The sequence below is a fragment of the Rhinoderma darwinii genome, chromosome 5 (genome assembly GCF_050947455.1).
Source record: "Rhinoderma darwinii isolate aRhiDar2 chromosome 5, aRhiDar2.hap1, whole genome shotgun sequence".
NCBI classification, from domain to species: Eukaryota; Metazoa; Chordata; class Amphibia; order Anura; family Rhinodermatidae; genus Rhinoderma; species Rhinoderma darwinii.
The window spans coordinates 149,486,248-149,503,327 of record NC_134691.1 but is presented as its reverse complement, the minus strand read 5'-3'; the positions used below and the strand labels follow the sequence as shown (position 1 = coordinate 149,503,327).

At 40.8% G+C, this 17,080-nt stretch overlaps 1 protein-coding gene across 2 annotated transcripts in view; it reads right to left on the bottom strand.

Moving 5' to 3' along the window:
- Nucleotides 1–410: 410 nt before the first annotated feature.
- Nucleotides 411–17,080, bottom strand: part of ADTRP (androgen dependent TFPI regulating protein) — a 57,252-nt gene continuing 40,582 nt past the window's right edge. Inside the window, exons 5-6 of one of the 2 annotated variants that reach the window (XM_075828425.1) lie at nucleotides 12,405–12,556; nucleotides 411–1,774 (exon numbers count right to left, since the gene is read on the bottom strand). In XM_075828425.1, the coding sequence (XP_075684540.1) occupies nucleotides 1,740–1,774; nucleotides 12,405–12,556 (187 nt within the window). In that variant the 3' untranslated portion in view covers nucleotides 411–1,739. The remainder of the gene's footprint in view (nucleotides 1,775–12,404; nucleotides 12,557–17,080) is intronic. The other variant, XM_075828427.1, reaches the window with a different exon arrangement.

The window sequence follows — 17,080 nt, the reverse complement described above, 5'->3', positions numbered from 1 at the left end:
CAAATATATTGCTCCAATGAGATCATCTAAAAGTGCCTGTAAATATATTACATCTTCCATGGAGACAAGCAGCACAAACTTTGGACTTTGTTAATTTCATTTTTGATTTTTCCTTTTCCAGAAAGTTTTGAGACAATGTACAAACTAAAAAAGGCTATTAAGAAAGCCCCACTACACACAATTTACTGACATTTTTCAGAAAAGAAATGCCATACCTAGAGCAAGCTGCATTTTGGAAAAAATGCCACTGACCCCTAAAATTCTAAAAAACAAAACAAAATGCAATGTTTGTAGGTTTGAGTGAAAATTACACTGAAAACGAGCGTAAACGCAGTGTGTCAATCCAGCCTAACAAAAACAAAATTCTACCAGATCTTCAAGAATTCTGTGTATTAATATTTTATACTGCTGTATCCACTGGCATATTATGCTACTTTTTTAAAACTGTTCATTTGTGAAGGAAACAATGAATTTGGTGAACAGAACATCCAAACAATGGAGGAGTTTCATCCTCAATATCATACATATAAACTATTACTTGTTCACCTTTAAAGACTATTTCACACTTTATATATACAATCTACACAATAAGTTGAGTAGCTTTGTAAATACATTGCTTTACTTATCTTGTACTGGTTCCGAGTTGCAGTCTTCAGTTTAGGTCAGAGCTGCATTTATAATTCTGCAGGCTTTAGAGCCACAGGTGTATGTATCATTGAGGCCAACCATGTGGCTGCTAAGGGGCTCTTGGAGAGAGGCTACTGAACCCGGACCCATCCTCTTTGCTACTGAGTGGAATCCCCTTACCAGATGAACTGCATTGTTAGCAAGAAAAGAGGTAGGGAATAGACCCAAGAGTCATGGAAAGGGCATAGAGAGGGAAACAAACACCAAATCCTTCTGTGCTATGTGGCAAAACCTGGCACCATTATGGGGGATCCATTTTACTCTTTGTTATCAGGTCCCCTCTCTTTTATGTACACCACTGTTCAGACATGAAGTATACCAACTTTCTTTGTTGGATCAATATTGTTACAGAGCTCGTTGTGCTGATTTATGTTGTGGGAAGAGTAGTCTTTACATCTGGCACTATACAATAATGTAGGAAAAGCGAACTCTCTAGCTAAATTATACAAGCTCAGTTAAGCTGTTAGGTTTGTGTCTGATATCAGGCTTGTTGAATAATGTCAATGACAAACAGCAGAATTATGAATTCAGCTCTTGACTAGGATTATTATAGGATAAGCATTGCAATTTATTACTGTTTGGAACATAACACTAACCACTCTCTCTGTTTTTTAACCGCTCTCAAATTCTTTAACTAATTCATAATGAATATATTCCAAAATTCATCACTTTGGTATACTTTACCAATTGGGAAGCTTTCACCTAATAGGGTTTGAATATAATGTATACATATTTGACTAGTGATCTATTTAGGAGTCTGACTATTAAGTTAATATTTCCTGAAGTCGACAACTGGAGACACGTACGTAAGTCTCCTTAGTTCTGTACATTTGTAAATGATAATACTGAGTTCACAAAGCACAAAAAATAGTCGTTCTTCATGGAATTGATGGACCAGGTTTATACTTTGACTGTTACTTTGTTCTTTAATAGACCAATTTCACATGCTGTCAGTTATGACTGATCACTACTGAACTATACATTACAGAACAGTGATATGTTAACATGTCTGTTCTCTTCTGTCCCTGGAGGGTTTGACATGTGAGGCCGGGCTACATTTTCATTTTCTTGTTTTGAACTTCACCTGCTTGGATGAGAGAAAAATAAGAAAAAGATAACGTTAATATACATCTGTATTATTACTTCAGTAGCCCTCCCACTTCATTCTACTCTAAGAATAGAGTGTCAGGGTAAGTAGCGAACTATGTAACCTATTGCTGCCATCGTTTACCATAGATATATTATTGTTGATATATGACAAAAATATTGTGCCTCCTAGTGTAAAATATAAGAATCTTGGAGCCCTCCAAGGAATTTTCCACCTTATACAAATATTACAACACAATTTGAGGTACTCAAATCTTGTTCCTGCTCACTTTTCCACATATGTTCAATCCACCCCACATTTGTCTCAATTCTTAAATTTACTCGCTTGGCTTGTTTTGTTTGGTTGACCTGACTTGATTGTAGCAAACTAAGTCTGAAATCCCGTAAAGTCAATATCTACCCTTGAACACCATTCTGAGTATTTTATTTTTTAAATTCACAGTTTTAATTTGTTTGACACTGTTATACATATGCAGACTTTTGAATAAACTGAGATTTGATAAAAATATATATATATATTTTTAGTGGTTTCAACTATGTTTTTCTGATACAGAGCTCCAAATCCCCTGCATAAACATAGATTTAAAAGATAACATTCTGAATGCCTGCAGGCACCATTAGGGGAGCTTACTGCAAACTGTTATAAATCGATGTAAAAATTAACCCAGTAAGCGCCTAAGTGCCCTTTAGTAGTGGCTTTAGGCAGCCACACCTAAACCTTCTCTATGTGGACAAAAGCATTGGGAAAATACCCTTAATCATCGAATTAAGGTTTTTGATTTCATTCAGGAACCACAGCAACTAAACCACGAAGTGACAGTCCACGTAAAGTTACAGTGCGGGGTGGCCAAGTGCCGAGGTATATAGTGCATAACAGTCGCCAACGCTCTGCTGACTTAATAACTGCAGAGTTCCAAACCTCCTGTGGCATTAACATGCGTACATAAACTGTGTGCCGGGAGCTTCATGGCATGGGTTTCCATGGCAGAGCAGCTCCATGCAAGCCTTACATCACCAAGTACAATGCCAAGCGTCGGAAGGAGTGGTGTAAAGAACGACGCCACTGGACTCGAGCAGTGGAAACATGTTCTTTGGAGTGACGAATCACGCTTTTCTCTCTGGCAGTCTGGTGGAAGAGTCTGGGTTTGGCAAATGTCAAGAGAACGGTACCTGTCTGACTGCATTGTGCCAACTGAAATGTTTGGTGGAGAAGGGATAATGCTTTGGGGTTGTCTTTTAGGGGATGGCCAGGGTCCTTAGTTCCAGGGAAGGAAAATCTTAATGACTCAGCATACTAAGACATTTTGGACAATTGTATGCTTTCAACTGTGGGGAACAGTTTGGGGAAGGCATGGTGGGTGAGTTTGGTAAGGAAGAACTTGACTGGCCCGCACAGAGACCTGACCTCCTGGGCCGGCATCAGCACCCGGCAAACCCACGCAAGTGCTGGAGCCCACTACACTTGGGGGGCCCACACAGCCTGTTGGATGCTAACGCTGCAGTTGTCATGGCATCACTGTCCATATAATGACAGTGATGTAAGGAGGAGAGAAGGAGTCCCAGGCAGAGTGCTAGCATCTATACTCCGGGACTCAGTCTCTGGGGAAGCCCCTGACATCACTGTCCATACATTGACAGTGTTATCAGGAGCAGAGCAGTGTCCCAGGCAGAGTGCAAGTAGCGCTGTGCCCGAGAGTTTTGCACTGGGGTTGCCCCTGACATCAGTATGGACAGTGATGTCAGGGGCTTCTCCTGAATTGGCATCCCCAGCCAAAGCATCGTCAATGTCATGGCTTTGGATTCCCCTCCTAGGGGGAACCCTAAATGCCCTACCTACAGGCAAGGGGGGTGTGTGGCACTACAAAGGAGGGTGGCTGTGTGACACTACCAGGGAGGGAGCTGTGTGGCACTACCAGGGGGGGCTCTGTGGCACTACCAGGGGGTGGCTGTGTGGCACTACCAGGAAGGGTGGCTGTGTGGTACTACCTGGGAGGAGGGGACTGTGTGGCACTACCTGGGAGGGGGGCTGTGTGGCACTGTCTACAGAGGGCACTCAATTTATGGGGTGTACAAACTGAGGTAATTCACTGTATTTTAACAATATATTTTGTGCTCCCACAAATATGAACATTTGAAAATTCACTGAAGTGATAAATGAGTAAAATGTATAATTTTTATTTCATAGCTATCTAAAAACAGGGGTACAATCACCACTGTGTAAAGCCCAACCGTGTATTTAAAAACGTATTAAACAGAATACTCCCAGTCCTAGTTCGTTTGCGAACCCTTAAAGAGGCTCTGTCACCAGATTTTGCAACCCCTATCTGCTATTGCAGCAGATAGGCGCTGCAATGTAGATTACAGTAACGTTTTTATTTAAAAAAAACGAGCATTTTTGGCCAAGTTATGACCATTTTTGTAGTTATGCAAATGAGGCTTGCAAAAGTCCAAGTGGGTGTGTTTAAAAGTAAAAGTCCAAGTGGGCGTGTATTGTGTGCGTACATCGGGGCGTTTTTAATACTTTCACTAGCTGGGCGCTCTGATGAGAAGTAACATCCTCTTCTCTTCAGAACGCCCAGCTTGTGACAGTGCAGATCTGTGACGTCACTCACAGGTCCTGCATCGTGACGGCCACATCGGCACCAGAGGCTACAGTTGATTCTGCAGCAGCATCAGCGTTTGCAGGTAAGTCGATCTTACCTGCAAACGCTGATGCTGCTGCAGAATCAACTGTAGCCTCTGCTGCCGATGTGGCCGTCACGATGCAGGACCTGTGAGTGACGTCACAGATCTGCACTGTCACAAGCTGGGCGTTCTGAAGAGAAGAGGATGTTACTTCTCATCAGAGCGCCCAGCTAGTAAAAGTATTAAAAACGCCCCGATGTACACACCTAATACACACCCACTTGGACTTTTACTTTTAAACACACCCACTTGGACTTTTGCAAGCCTCATTTGCATAATTACAAAAATGGTCATAACTTGGCCAAAAATGCTCGTTTTTTAAAAATAAAAACGTTACTGTAATCTACATTGCAGCGCCTATCTGCTGCAATAGCAGATAGGGGTTGCAAAATCTGGTGACAGAGCCTCTTTAATGACTGGGTATGTAAACAGAGATATCAAAATATGGAATCAGCGTATAACATTGGTAAAGCAGTGGTTTGGACCCTCGTTCACACAGGAGACTGCGTTAACCGCACCAGATTCTCCCAATGTACAGATGCACAACAATGCCACTGCCCCCTACGCAAAATTCCCTCACTTCACCCGACCCTACGCGTTTCTATACTTATCATCAAGGGTCTGTCAGTCTGGCCAGGATGCCAGCGATATATCTTCAGCAGCAGATATTCTACTGCACAACACGGAAGCATGCACGCATAGATGTCAGCGGCATGCTTCACTCTGGGACTCTGAGTCACTATGAACTGAATACTCCGCCCCCTGGCTCCGGCAGCATACATCAAACAGCCAATCACACTGGCCCAGCACATCCATGATGCTCAACCATGTGACTACCGGCTGTCAGCTGACATACCCGGAAGTAACAATGTAAACAACACAGAGCATGCGGACTCAATGGGAGGCTGTAGAAGTATTTATTTACTACACAAAGCCTCATGCTATTCAAGGATGGAGTATAACACTATAAGGTTGGATATATGTTGCGGATCAGCTCAGGGCCGCAATTGGACTACCACGATAGGAGCACCTACCCTGAAAATACATAATATATGGATGGAAGAACGACGTAATTGTAAACCTCACTTAAAACATTTGACACACTCCTGGACTCAATTGCCATACCTGCTACTTATTGATTGATATATTTCAAGTGACTACACTGGGACTAGGAATGCATTACCATACCCCCACCCAGAGGACCAAAAAAGCCCTATGACTTGATATGGATTGTGTATTAAATAAAACAGGTATAATTTGTTTGCACGTTTAAACCTTCAGGATGTACGCAAGCCAGTCTGTAGATCCATTGGGCCTCTTTACGCAGAATGAGGTTATCCCAATCCCCTCCCCGTTTAGGAGGACGTACCAATTCAATTGCCTGAAATTTTAAACATTCTGCCCTGCCTTGATGTTTTGCATGCACATGTTTTGATATGGAAGTATCTCTTTCATTTGTAACATCTCCAACATGTTCCCTAATCCGGCGCCGAAACTGCCGTATCGTCTTGCCCACGTAATTCAGTGGGCACGGACATGTGATTAAATAGACAACTCCAGCCGTTTTGCAGTTCACAAAATCTCGGATATCATACTCAACTCAGTGTACGGAGCCGGAAGCAGTTGGCTCCATACATTGCACAGCGGCTGTGCTGCAGAACTGCAAATCTGCTCCTATTCACTTAAATAGTAGCAAAGCTGCAGTAGTGCAGCTCGGTCGCTATTCTGTGTTTCCAGAGTCTAGTCCACCTGCTGTGCCCGGAGGCAGTCAGAGCAGCTGATCAGTGCCGTGCCAGAACAACCCCTTTAAAGAGGCTCTGTCACCAGATTTTGCAGCCCCTATCTGCTATTGCAGCAGATCGGCGCTGCAATGTAGATTACAGTAACGTTTTTATTTTTAAAAAACGAGCATTTTTGGCCAAGTTATGACCATTTTCGTATTTATGCAAATGAGGCTTGCAAAAGTACAACTGGGCGTGTTGAAAAGTAAAAGTACAACTGGGCGTGTATTATGTGCGTACATCGGGGCGTGTTTACTACTTTTACTAGCTGGGCGTTGTGTATAGAAGTGTCATCCACTTCTCTTCACAACGCCCAGCTTCTGGCAGTGCAGATCTGTGACGTCACTCACAGGTCCTGCATCGTGTCGGCACCAGAGGCTACAGATGATTCTGCAGCAGCATCGGCGTTTGCAGGTAAGTCGATGTAGCTACTTACCTGCAAATGCTGATGCTGCTGCAGAATCAACTGTAGCCTCTGGTGCCGACACGATGCAGGACCTGTGAGTGACGTCACAGATCTGCACTGCCAGAAGCTGGGCGTTGTGAAGAGAAGTGGATGATACTTCTCATCAGAAAGCCCAGCTAGTAAAAGTAGTAAACACGCCCCGATGTACGCACATAATACACGCCCAGTTGTACTTTTACTTTTCAACACACCCAGTTGTACTTTTGCAAGCCTCATTTGCATAAATACGAAAATGGTCATAACTTGGCCAAAAATGCTCGTTTTTTAAAAATAAAAACGTTACTCTAATCTACATTGCAGCGCCTATCTGCTGCAATAGCAGATAGGGGTTGCAAAATCTGGTGACAGAGCCTCTTTAAGTACTATATGACCTGGCTGCAGCAGTTGTCTGGTCTGGGGTCTGAATTTAAAAAAAAAAATTCTGTTATTGTGACATATATTATCTGTGGTCTGAATATACTAGTATATTGCTGCAAAATGATATGCAAGCAGAGTAAAGTAATGGAAGAGAAGAGGTTGGTGTTCTGTAGACTAGTGAGTATGAATAGGGGACCTGATTAACCCCTTCCCTCCGCAGCCATTATTCGGATTTTATTATGTTTTTCCTCGCCACTTTCCAAAAGCTATAACTTTTTTATTTTTCCATCAATATAGCCGTATGAGAGCTTGTTTTTTTGCGGGACGAGTTGTAGATCTTCATGGCAACATTTATTGTACCATAATGTACTGTGAACTGGAAAAAAAAATCTTTGTGGGGTGGAATGTGATAAAAACAGCAATTCCTTCATATTTTGGGGGGCATTCGTTTTTACGGTTTTCACATGATATGATAACTTTATCCTGTTGGTCAATACAATTACAGCAATACCAAATTTATATTTGTTTTCATTTACCGAATTGACTGAATGTAACTATTTTGTTGGTACATTATTTTAAAATTTGATGCCCCTGCCCTGCTTCCAAAATCAGTGTCTGACCTCACAAATGCTTTTCTGGGTAAATGGGCAAAAATGTATCACGGAGACACTTCAAAATCTTGTAGAAAGCCTTCCCAGAAGATTGGAAGGTGTTTTAGTGGCAAAGGGGGAACAAACTTCATATTATTGGCTATGGATTTAGACTAGAATGTCGTAAAAGTTCCTGTAGATGTAATGTATAGGTATCCCAATACTTTTGTTCATGTAGTTTATGTCTATGCATAGGATTTGGAGCTCTGTAATAAAAAATGGAGCTCTGACCGCCATAAACATTTTAAAAAATAAATAAAATATTAAGCACAGACTTTTGGACCTAATAGCGACACATCGATGCAAAGGTGCCCATAGCTTTTAACCTGTTCGCGCAAACGGGCGTACCATTACATTTTAATTGCCGTCTATTGATCATAACAGGACGTAATGGTGTGCCCCCATAGATGGAACAGGAGCTGGCCCACGCCATCTGAAGCGAGTGATAGATGTAATATACAACCGACATCCTGCTGCAACGGGAAACCTTGGATGCCATTGATCAAGTGGCTACAGAGGGAGGGGCCATCAGTGCCCAGTGACAACCTCGCGTAGCACCGGGGGCCTGACAAAGATACAGCCTAATAGATTGCCTGTGAGTTTTACACTGCCAGGCGATAATGCTTTGGAGTACTGAGTATACCAAAGCACTATATAGTAAATATATATATATATATATATATATATATATATATATATATAAACAAAGAAATATCACATTGCTTGACAAAAGGTTCTGTTGAGAGGACTGAAACGTAGCTATTTTTGTACATGGGTTAAATAAACCACTATCTATTTTTGAAATTACTACTGGAGTGCTGCGTCTATTTCTTCGTTTGTGTATCCAATAAAGGACCGTGTGGATGACAGTCGAGGACGCATAGCACATTGCTACTTTTATTCTTCGAAGTGCTGCTTTTTTCTACCCTATATATATATATATATATATATATATATATATAGATATATGTACGTACGAGGGTGAGTCAAAAATAATCCACACTCCGGTTATATTAAAACCTCTGCTGGCCGCACTGTCTTGTCAGCGCTTTCCATATGAGGTCACTGTCACCCCAGTCACTGCAGTGCAGGTTTGAATGTGTTACATCTGTTTATTTGTGACTACGGTGAGAGAAACAATGGCTGCCCCACTTGTGATTTGCATGAAAGAAGAGCAGCATGCAGTGATTTGTTTTTTTGTGGACTGAGGCCCCATGCACACGACAGTAAAAACGGCCGTAATTAAGGGCCGTAATTACAGCCCGTAATTACGGGCCCATATACTTCTATTAGCCACGGGTACCTTCCCATTTGCTTATAGCCGGCCCGTTGAAAAATATAGAACATGTCCTATTTCAGGCCATAATTACGGCACGGGCAGGCCCATAGAACTCTATGGGGCTCCCGTAATTACGGGTGGCTACGTGTGTGCACCCATAATTACGGGAGCGTTGCTAGGCGATGTCAGGGGATAGTCACTGTCCAGGGTGCTGAAAGAGTTAAACGATCAGTGTATGATAGAGAGAAGGGGCTGCACTGATCGGCAGTAACTCTTTCAGCACCCTGGACAGTGACTACCGCTGGACAGTGAGTAAAAACCCACAACAAAAAAAAGTTAATACTTACCTAGAACTCGCTGCTTCTTCCTCCAGTCCGGCCTCCTGGGATAACGTTTCATCCCATGTGACCGCTGCAGCCAATCACAGGCTGCAGCGGTCACATGGACTGCCGCGTTATCCAGGGAGGTCGGACTGGATGTCAAAAGAGGGACGCGTCACCAAGACAACGGCCGGGGTACGTATGAACTTCTTTTTCTTTCTATCGCTGCGTTCCACTGCGGAAACTCTGCCCGAAAGGGCTGCCCCTTATCTCTATCCAGCACTGATAGAGAGAAGAAGCTGCTGATCAGAGCGGGATAGAGAGAAGAGGCTGGCGATCAGTGCTGGATAGGGAGAAGGGGCTGCCGATTAGTGCAGTGCAATATAGCAGAGAACACGGGGCCGTAAATACGGGTGGAATACGGGTGACTAAGGACACGTATTTACTGGAGGGAAAAAATACGGTCGTGTACATGGGGCCTGAGAGTGTGTCTGGTGCCGATATTTATTAAAGACTTTGTGCAGTATAGAGAAAGTGTTTTGTCGTGAAGAAGTATGAAACAAGTACTTTCATTGCCCACAGGGGTCCTTATTCAACTAATTATGTGACTTCTGAACTAAATTGACTCAACCAGACCTTATTTAGGGGTTTCATAGCAATGGGGTGAGTACTTTTCTGTTTTTAGTTATTTTTTTATTAAAATCTAATTTAAAATCCATCTTTATTCTAGGTTGTAATGCAACAAATCAGGAAAAACACAATGGGGAGAGATTGATATTTTTGCTAGGCACTTTATATACCCATATATAATACACACAATGCTGTACTTGTGTATATTATATATGTAGGTATATACTGTACCTGTGTGTATTTTATATTGATACATCTAGTACACGTGTGTATTTATATATAATACATTCATGTACAGTGATTATATATATGAAACGTTGCACTGTCTGATGCTGCCAGAATAAAAATTTTATCATCTATTGGAGTGCTGCAAGATCTTCTTTTGAATACTCATATAGTCCAAGGATCAGGACTACTTGCTGGGACGAGTTGTAGTTTTTTGTAGCACCATTTATTTTGCCATCTAATATACTAGGAAACGAGGAAAAAATTATTTGTGGGGTAGAAAATGAAAAAAACAGTAAGTCCTCCAGGTTTTTTTGCGCGCCATTTTTACGGAATTCACTGTGCAATTAAAACAACATGTTAACTTTATTCTGCGGGTCAATACGATTACGGCGATACCAAATATATATAGTTTTTTTTATATTTTACTACTTTTACAAGCAAAAACCTAAGTGTAAAAAATAAAATTGATTTTGTGTCGCGAAATTCCGAGAGCCATGACTTTTTTATTTTTTCGTCGATTAAGTGGTTTGAGGGCTTATTTTTTGCGGGATAAGCTGTAGTTTTTAATAATACCATTTTGGTGTACATGCAATGGTTTGATCACTTTTTATCTCATTTTTTGTGAGAGATTAGGTGACCAAAAAATAGAGATTCTGGCGCTTACTATTTTTTTTTACGACGATTACCACGCGGGTTAAATAATGATATATTGTAATAGTTCAGACTTTTATGGACGCAGCGATACCAATTATGTTTATTTATTTCTTTTTTTACTCTGCGCTGTCTAGGGTGAAAAGGGTTTTTTTTTAAACTTTTAATTTAAAATGTTTTTTTTACACAAAAAAAACCTTTAACTAATTTTTACTTTTTTTACTTTTTTTTGGACTTCAACCAGCAATCGTTAGAACGCTTCCACAATATACTGCAATACCAATGTATTGCAGTATATCATGATTCTGACAGGCATCTATTAAGCCCTGCCGGAGGCAGGGCTCAATAGGTGTACAAAGATGGCGGACCTGGGGGCCTTCATTAGGCCCCCAGGCAACCATAGCAACAATCGCCTCCCCACAATTGCGTTGCGGGGGGCGCGATGAGCTGTTAGAGGGGGTCGCCCCCCTCTTTCTAACGATTTAAATGCTGCGGTCGCTATTGACTGCAGCATTTAACGAGTTAAACGAGCGGGATTGCGCTCGAGCGCGATGCCACTCGTTACTCTGAAGTGACCGCTGTAACAAACAGCCGACACCCGCATCGTATGGAGCGGATTCACTAAGTGAGCCCGTTACATACTTCCCCTACCCGACTTTGGCGTATGGATACGTCAAATGTCGGGAAGGGGTTAATCAAACTCGCGTTTTTCTCTGCGTTTTTGACGGTCGTTTTTGGAGCTATTTTTCAATAGAGTCAATGAAAGACGGCTCCAAAAACGTCTCAAGAAGTGACATGCACTTCTGTTTCGCTGCCTTTTTTTACGTGGCCGTTTTTCAACGCCCTGTTGGAACAGAACGCCGTTTTCCCATTGCAATCAATGGGCAGATGTTTGGAGGCGTTCTGCTTCCGATTTTTCGGCCGTTTTTCGGCCGTTTATGGCCCGAAAAACGGCCGACTATAAGCCATATGAACATACCCTAATACACACAGGTACAATATTGCTTGTATTTTATATGGGTATACACTATCTGTGTGTATTATATATAGTTATGTACTGTACCTCTGTGACACAGGTGCATTATATAAGTATATACATGTAAGGTGGCGGGGTTAGCCCTCCCCCTCTCTGCCTTAGGGAATACCTTATTTCCGGTGTGAATGGGGTTCTGTGTACTCCAGGTGTTCTGCGTTGTTTCTGTGGGTCGTGTGGGCTGCCTTGTGTTATCCCTTCAGGCTCCAGGCATTACAGAACACCGGGACTGGACAAGTGAGGAAGCCAGGGGCTCCTGAGCTGCACAGCACACTTTGAGTGCCGTGCCCGTGCGTCATTGATCCAACGCGCTGCAGCAGATGAAGGAGAGAGCTCTCCTTCCGATTTAAGGGAAAAAAATAAAAAATTTGGACCACGATTGTTAATGAACTATTTTCCTCAATAAGATTAAATAAAAAGTGTCGGCAAATAGTTTTTGAAGGTAGTTGTGGTGGTGAATAATTGACACCCTCGATTATTCATTGGAATAAGGACAGTATTGAGAATGTCTCTTGAAATTTTAAACTTACCCCAAATTAAATAGTTTAGAGTCTCCCCAAAAATATATACAAATGCAGCCAATATCTGACTGCTTAATAAAAATATGAGAAATCCAAAAGGGGAAAGTAATCCAAGAAAAGGATAAACCCAGTTTCCATCAGCAAAGTAAATCCATATTACCCTAAAAAACATTAAAAAAAAATAATTACTACATAAAGACATTCAAATGTAAAAGATTCTCAACTGATACATTAAAATAAGATGTCACTGTATACATATTCACACCTGCAGAAACCGAAGCAGAAAAAAATATTTCTAGGGGAACAGTCGTTTTATGTCTATTAGTTCTACCATCTCTGGGTGTCTGGATGATTGACAAAATGAAGTGCTAAAATCTATGTAAATGATCTACAATCGTTATATGTGTATGTATGTATGTATGTATGTATGTATGTATGTATGTATGTATAGGTATATTATTTATTATTATTATTATTATTATTATTATTATTATTATTACATGTAAGCATGTACAATTTTTGGAGAAAGTTGTTCAAAGATAAAGTGAAACTCTACTTCACACATGCCACTTTTTACATTATACTAGGCAATTATCACACATCGATCTATAGTCATGCCATGTATGATCACTGTGAAGCCTGACTGATTCCGATAGTAGTTCAGGAGGTGGTATAATAATAATAATAATTGACACTTAATAAAATAATACAAATGCTTATATAATGTATATGTAATGCACAAAAGATGTTGCTAGATTTCTTTTAACCCCTTAGTGACCAGCCTATTTTAGGCCTTAATGACCAAGCAATTTTTTTCATTTTTCCATCGTCGCATTCAAAGAGCTATAACTTTTCCGTCGACATAGCTGTATGAAGACTTGTTTTTTTGCGGGATTAGTTGTATTTTTTAATGGCACCATTTTGGGGGTATATATAATATTTTTACTAACTTTAATTAACTTTGTTTGAGGGGGCTTAAAAAAAACAGCAATTCCGCCATTGTTCTATGCTTTTCAAATTGACGCCGTTCACCGTGTGGCGTAAATAACACATTACCTTTATTCAATGGATCGGCACGACTATGACGATACCACATATGTATAGATTTTTTATGTTTTACGACTTTTGCACAATAAAAACTATTTTGAATTAAAATTATTTGTTTTAGCATCATCGCTTTCCAAGAGCCGTAACTTTTTTATTTTTCCGTCAATGTATTGATATGTGGGCCTGTTTGTATTGCGGAACGAGACGTCGTTTTCAATGGTACATTTTTGGGGTACATAGGACTTATTCATTTAGATTTTTTTTATTAATAATTTAACATTAAGTACTTCTTTTTTTCAGTCCTACTAGGGCACTACACTATGCGATCTTTTTATCGCAGAAATGTTGCTTTTGGTATACTTAGTATACCAAAGCATTATTGCCTGTTAGGCCTTCTTCACACCTGTGCGTTTTGCGTGCACAAAAAACGCTGCGTTTTTTGCGCGTTGCAGTTGCGTGTGTCATCAGTATGTGCTGCGTGGCTGCGTGATTTTCACGCATATGCCATGCTTATGATACTCTGTTTTTATGTTTACAAACATAAAAGCAGGAGGTGCTTTTTTTATTTCATTCATTTATTTTACAACTGTAGCGCGAATCACGCGCGGCACACGGAAGTTCCTCCATGTGTCGTGCGCGATTTTCACGCACCCATTGACTTCAATGGGTGCGTGATGCGCGAAAAACGGCCAACTATAGGACATGTCGTGAGTTTTACGCAGCGGACATACGCTGCGTGAAAATCACGGACTGTCTGAACGGCCCCATTGACTAACATAGGTCGGTGAGATGTGCGTGATTTTCACGCGCATATCACGGACGTAATACACGTTCGTGTGAATAAGGCCTAAGTGTGAGACCAGATTCACACAAAGTGTCTGTTTTGCGTCTGCAAAAAACGCACCGTAAATAACATGTTAACGTTATTATACAGGTAAACATGGGCATAGCCATAGCAGGCCGGTGCTAATTTCTACACCGCAATTAAAATATCTACCACTGTGATCTTGTGGGTACTGCCTGCCCTATGTACCAACGAACTAACAGCAAGACCGTGGCTACAATACACCCCCCCCCCCCCCGCAACCGGAGGTGAGTATGGCCTTATTTTTTTATTTTTTTTAGCCCATATGCAGGTTGAACAAACTTTTAACCGCTTATGTTCCTCTGATTTGCACAGTGAAACGGTTACTGTACTTGCTTGTGTTGTTCTGTAAATTTATTTGTCTTCAAATGCTGTAACATTTAGGAAAAGTTTAAGCATCACCCCGTGTGATAAGATCAAATAATATATTAAAATAGTAAGTGAATTATGCCTGAAATGAATAATTCATGCTACATACAGTCTACTTAAAAAAAGAAGCTCCTGACAAACAATCCTAAATTATATAAATTAAAAAATTCCTCTAAACCAGCATTAGTGGGACCTGACAGATTAGTTGGGTAATAAAATATTCTGAATCATTGGCTAATCACAGAAAAGTATATAAAACGAATTTCTTGTCATATAAAACTTTCAGTAAAAAAATAAAATAAATGTGAACACTCAATATGCTACTATAATGGTGTTTAATAGCAATTTCCTAATCAGTCGCTCGGTCTATTGCTTCTTGTCTTGTGAAACTACTTATTTTCATGCAGTGATAAAAAAAGATCTTGAGACTTTATGAATCATTGCAAACTGGATTAAAGAAATGTTACTGTATATTGTGCCCCCAATTGTCCAGATTTGACAAAAATCTATAGTATACATTTACTTAATGGTAATTACATGGTGAACGGTTTGGACTGTACATTGCTGTCTTTAAGTATTTACACAATTTTAGAAAGTTTTTGGAAATACATTTAAAAAGCAATGAAACAGCCTCAATTCTATGAACAAGATGGGAAAGTTCAGTCTCTTCAGAACACGAAATTACTGTTATTATGAGTAATAGGAAATTGATCTGACACATAGAGAGCTTATAGCAAAGTATAATGACTCTGGATTATTGGTCAGAGAGTACGCATTGAATAGGAACTATGCACTCCAGATTGTAAAATACACTTTTTGCCATATAGAAACATATTAACTGTCAAAATTGTGTATAAACGATCTGTTTAGACACTTATAGTAAGTAGACGTGGATTTACCACCTGCGTGTTGTAGAAAAATATTGCTAGATATTTACATTACTTTCAGAATTATTCTGCTAAATTATCTTAGGCTGCGTTCACATCTGCGTCAGGGATCCGTTCCGACGTTCTGTCGGAGCTTTCTGGTGGAACGGTGCCCTGACTGACACAGACGGAAACCATAGGTTTCCGTTTTCATCACCATTGATTTCAATGGTGACGGATCTGGTGCGAATGGTTTCTGTTTGTCTCCATTATGCAAGGGTTCTGTTGTTTTGATGTAATCATTACCATAGTCGACTACGCTATTAATTCTGTCAAAACGACGGAACCCTTGCACAACGGAGACAAACGGAAACCATTTGCACCAGATCTGTCACCATTGAAATCAATTTTGATGGAAACAGGAGCCTGTGGCTTCCGTTTGTGTCAGTCAAGGCTCCGTTCTGACGGAAAGCTCCGACAGAACGTCGGAACGGAGCCCTGACGCAGATGTGAACGCGGCCTTAATAAAGTTTTTTAAAAATAGATTTTATTATATGCAATTGTTAATATACTGTGCATACAAGAGGAATTAAAGGGGTTTTCCCACAATAGAGATGGCATATAGCTAGGATATGCAATCACTTGCTAATCGCTGGGGGTCCAAACTGCTGGGATCCCTAAAGATCTTCAGAATTCATCACTAATTTCTCCTGTACATCGAAGCTCCTGACAACTCACTGTGCATGGAACTACAATATAGCTCCATTGGCTTGAATAGAGCTGAGCTGCAGCTCCCTGCACAGAGGGTGGTCCGGAACGTCACAATGAAGGCAAAATCAGTGATGGATTCCAATGATTGTTGGGGGTACCAGCAGTTGTGCCTTCGTTTTAGGGGGTTGGGGGACCTATAGATTGGACTCCGACCAAACAGAATATGAATAGCATATCCTAGTGATATGCCATAATATTCTTAGTTGGGAATACCCTTGTAAAAGCAATTACAGCCCCAATTGTATGGTAATATGAATACAATGGTGGGTAAATGTTTAAAACTTTTCTTTTAATATGTCTTGTTTATCCTGTACTTTACTGCTGCCATGCCTTGGGATTTTTTTTGGCAATAGAGGTGCTTTGTTTTATTATCATTGCCTCACATACAAAATAGTGCACTTTACAGGACCTGGCAATAGGAATAGGGTAATTGGAAATCAATGTGGGCACATTTCTCACTATTTAAACCCTATGTGGCCTGAAAAAAGTTGAGTTACTACTGTGCATCAGCACTAACTGCTATAATACTGTCACATAGGGTTCATGGACCCACGCGGTCGTACCGCCTTGGCGGTATGGCAGCTGGCCAACAGGGCGCAGGTCAGAGTCTATAGTTCATATAGGGTGCCTATGGCAGCTCGGACAGTAGCAATTAATAGCTCAGGAAAAATGGGAATAAGTGCGGCGCTGCTACTCAATGAAAGTCGGATAATATAGGATGATGAAGTTTATTGAACAATCCAGGCTACGCGTTTCAATGCCGTACC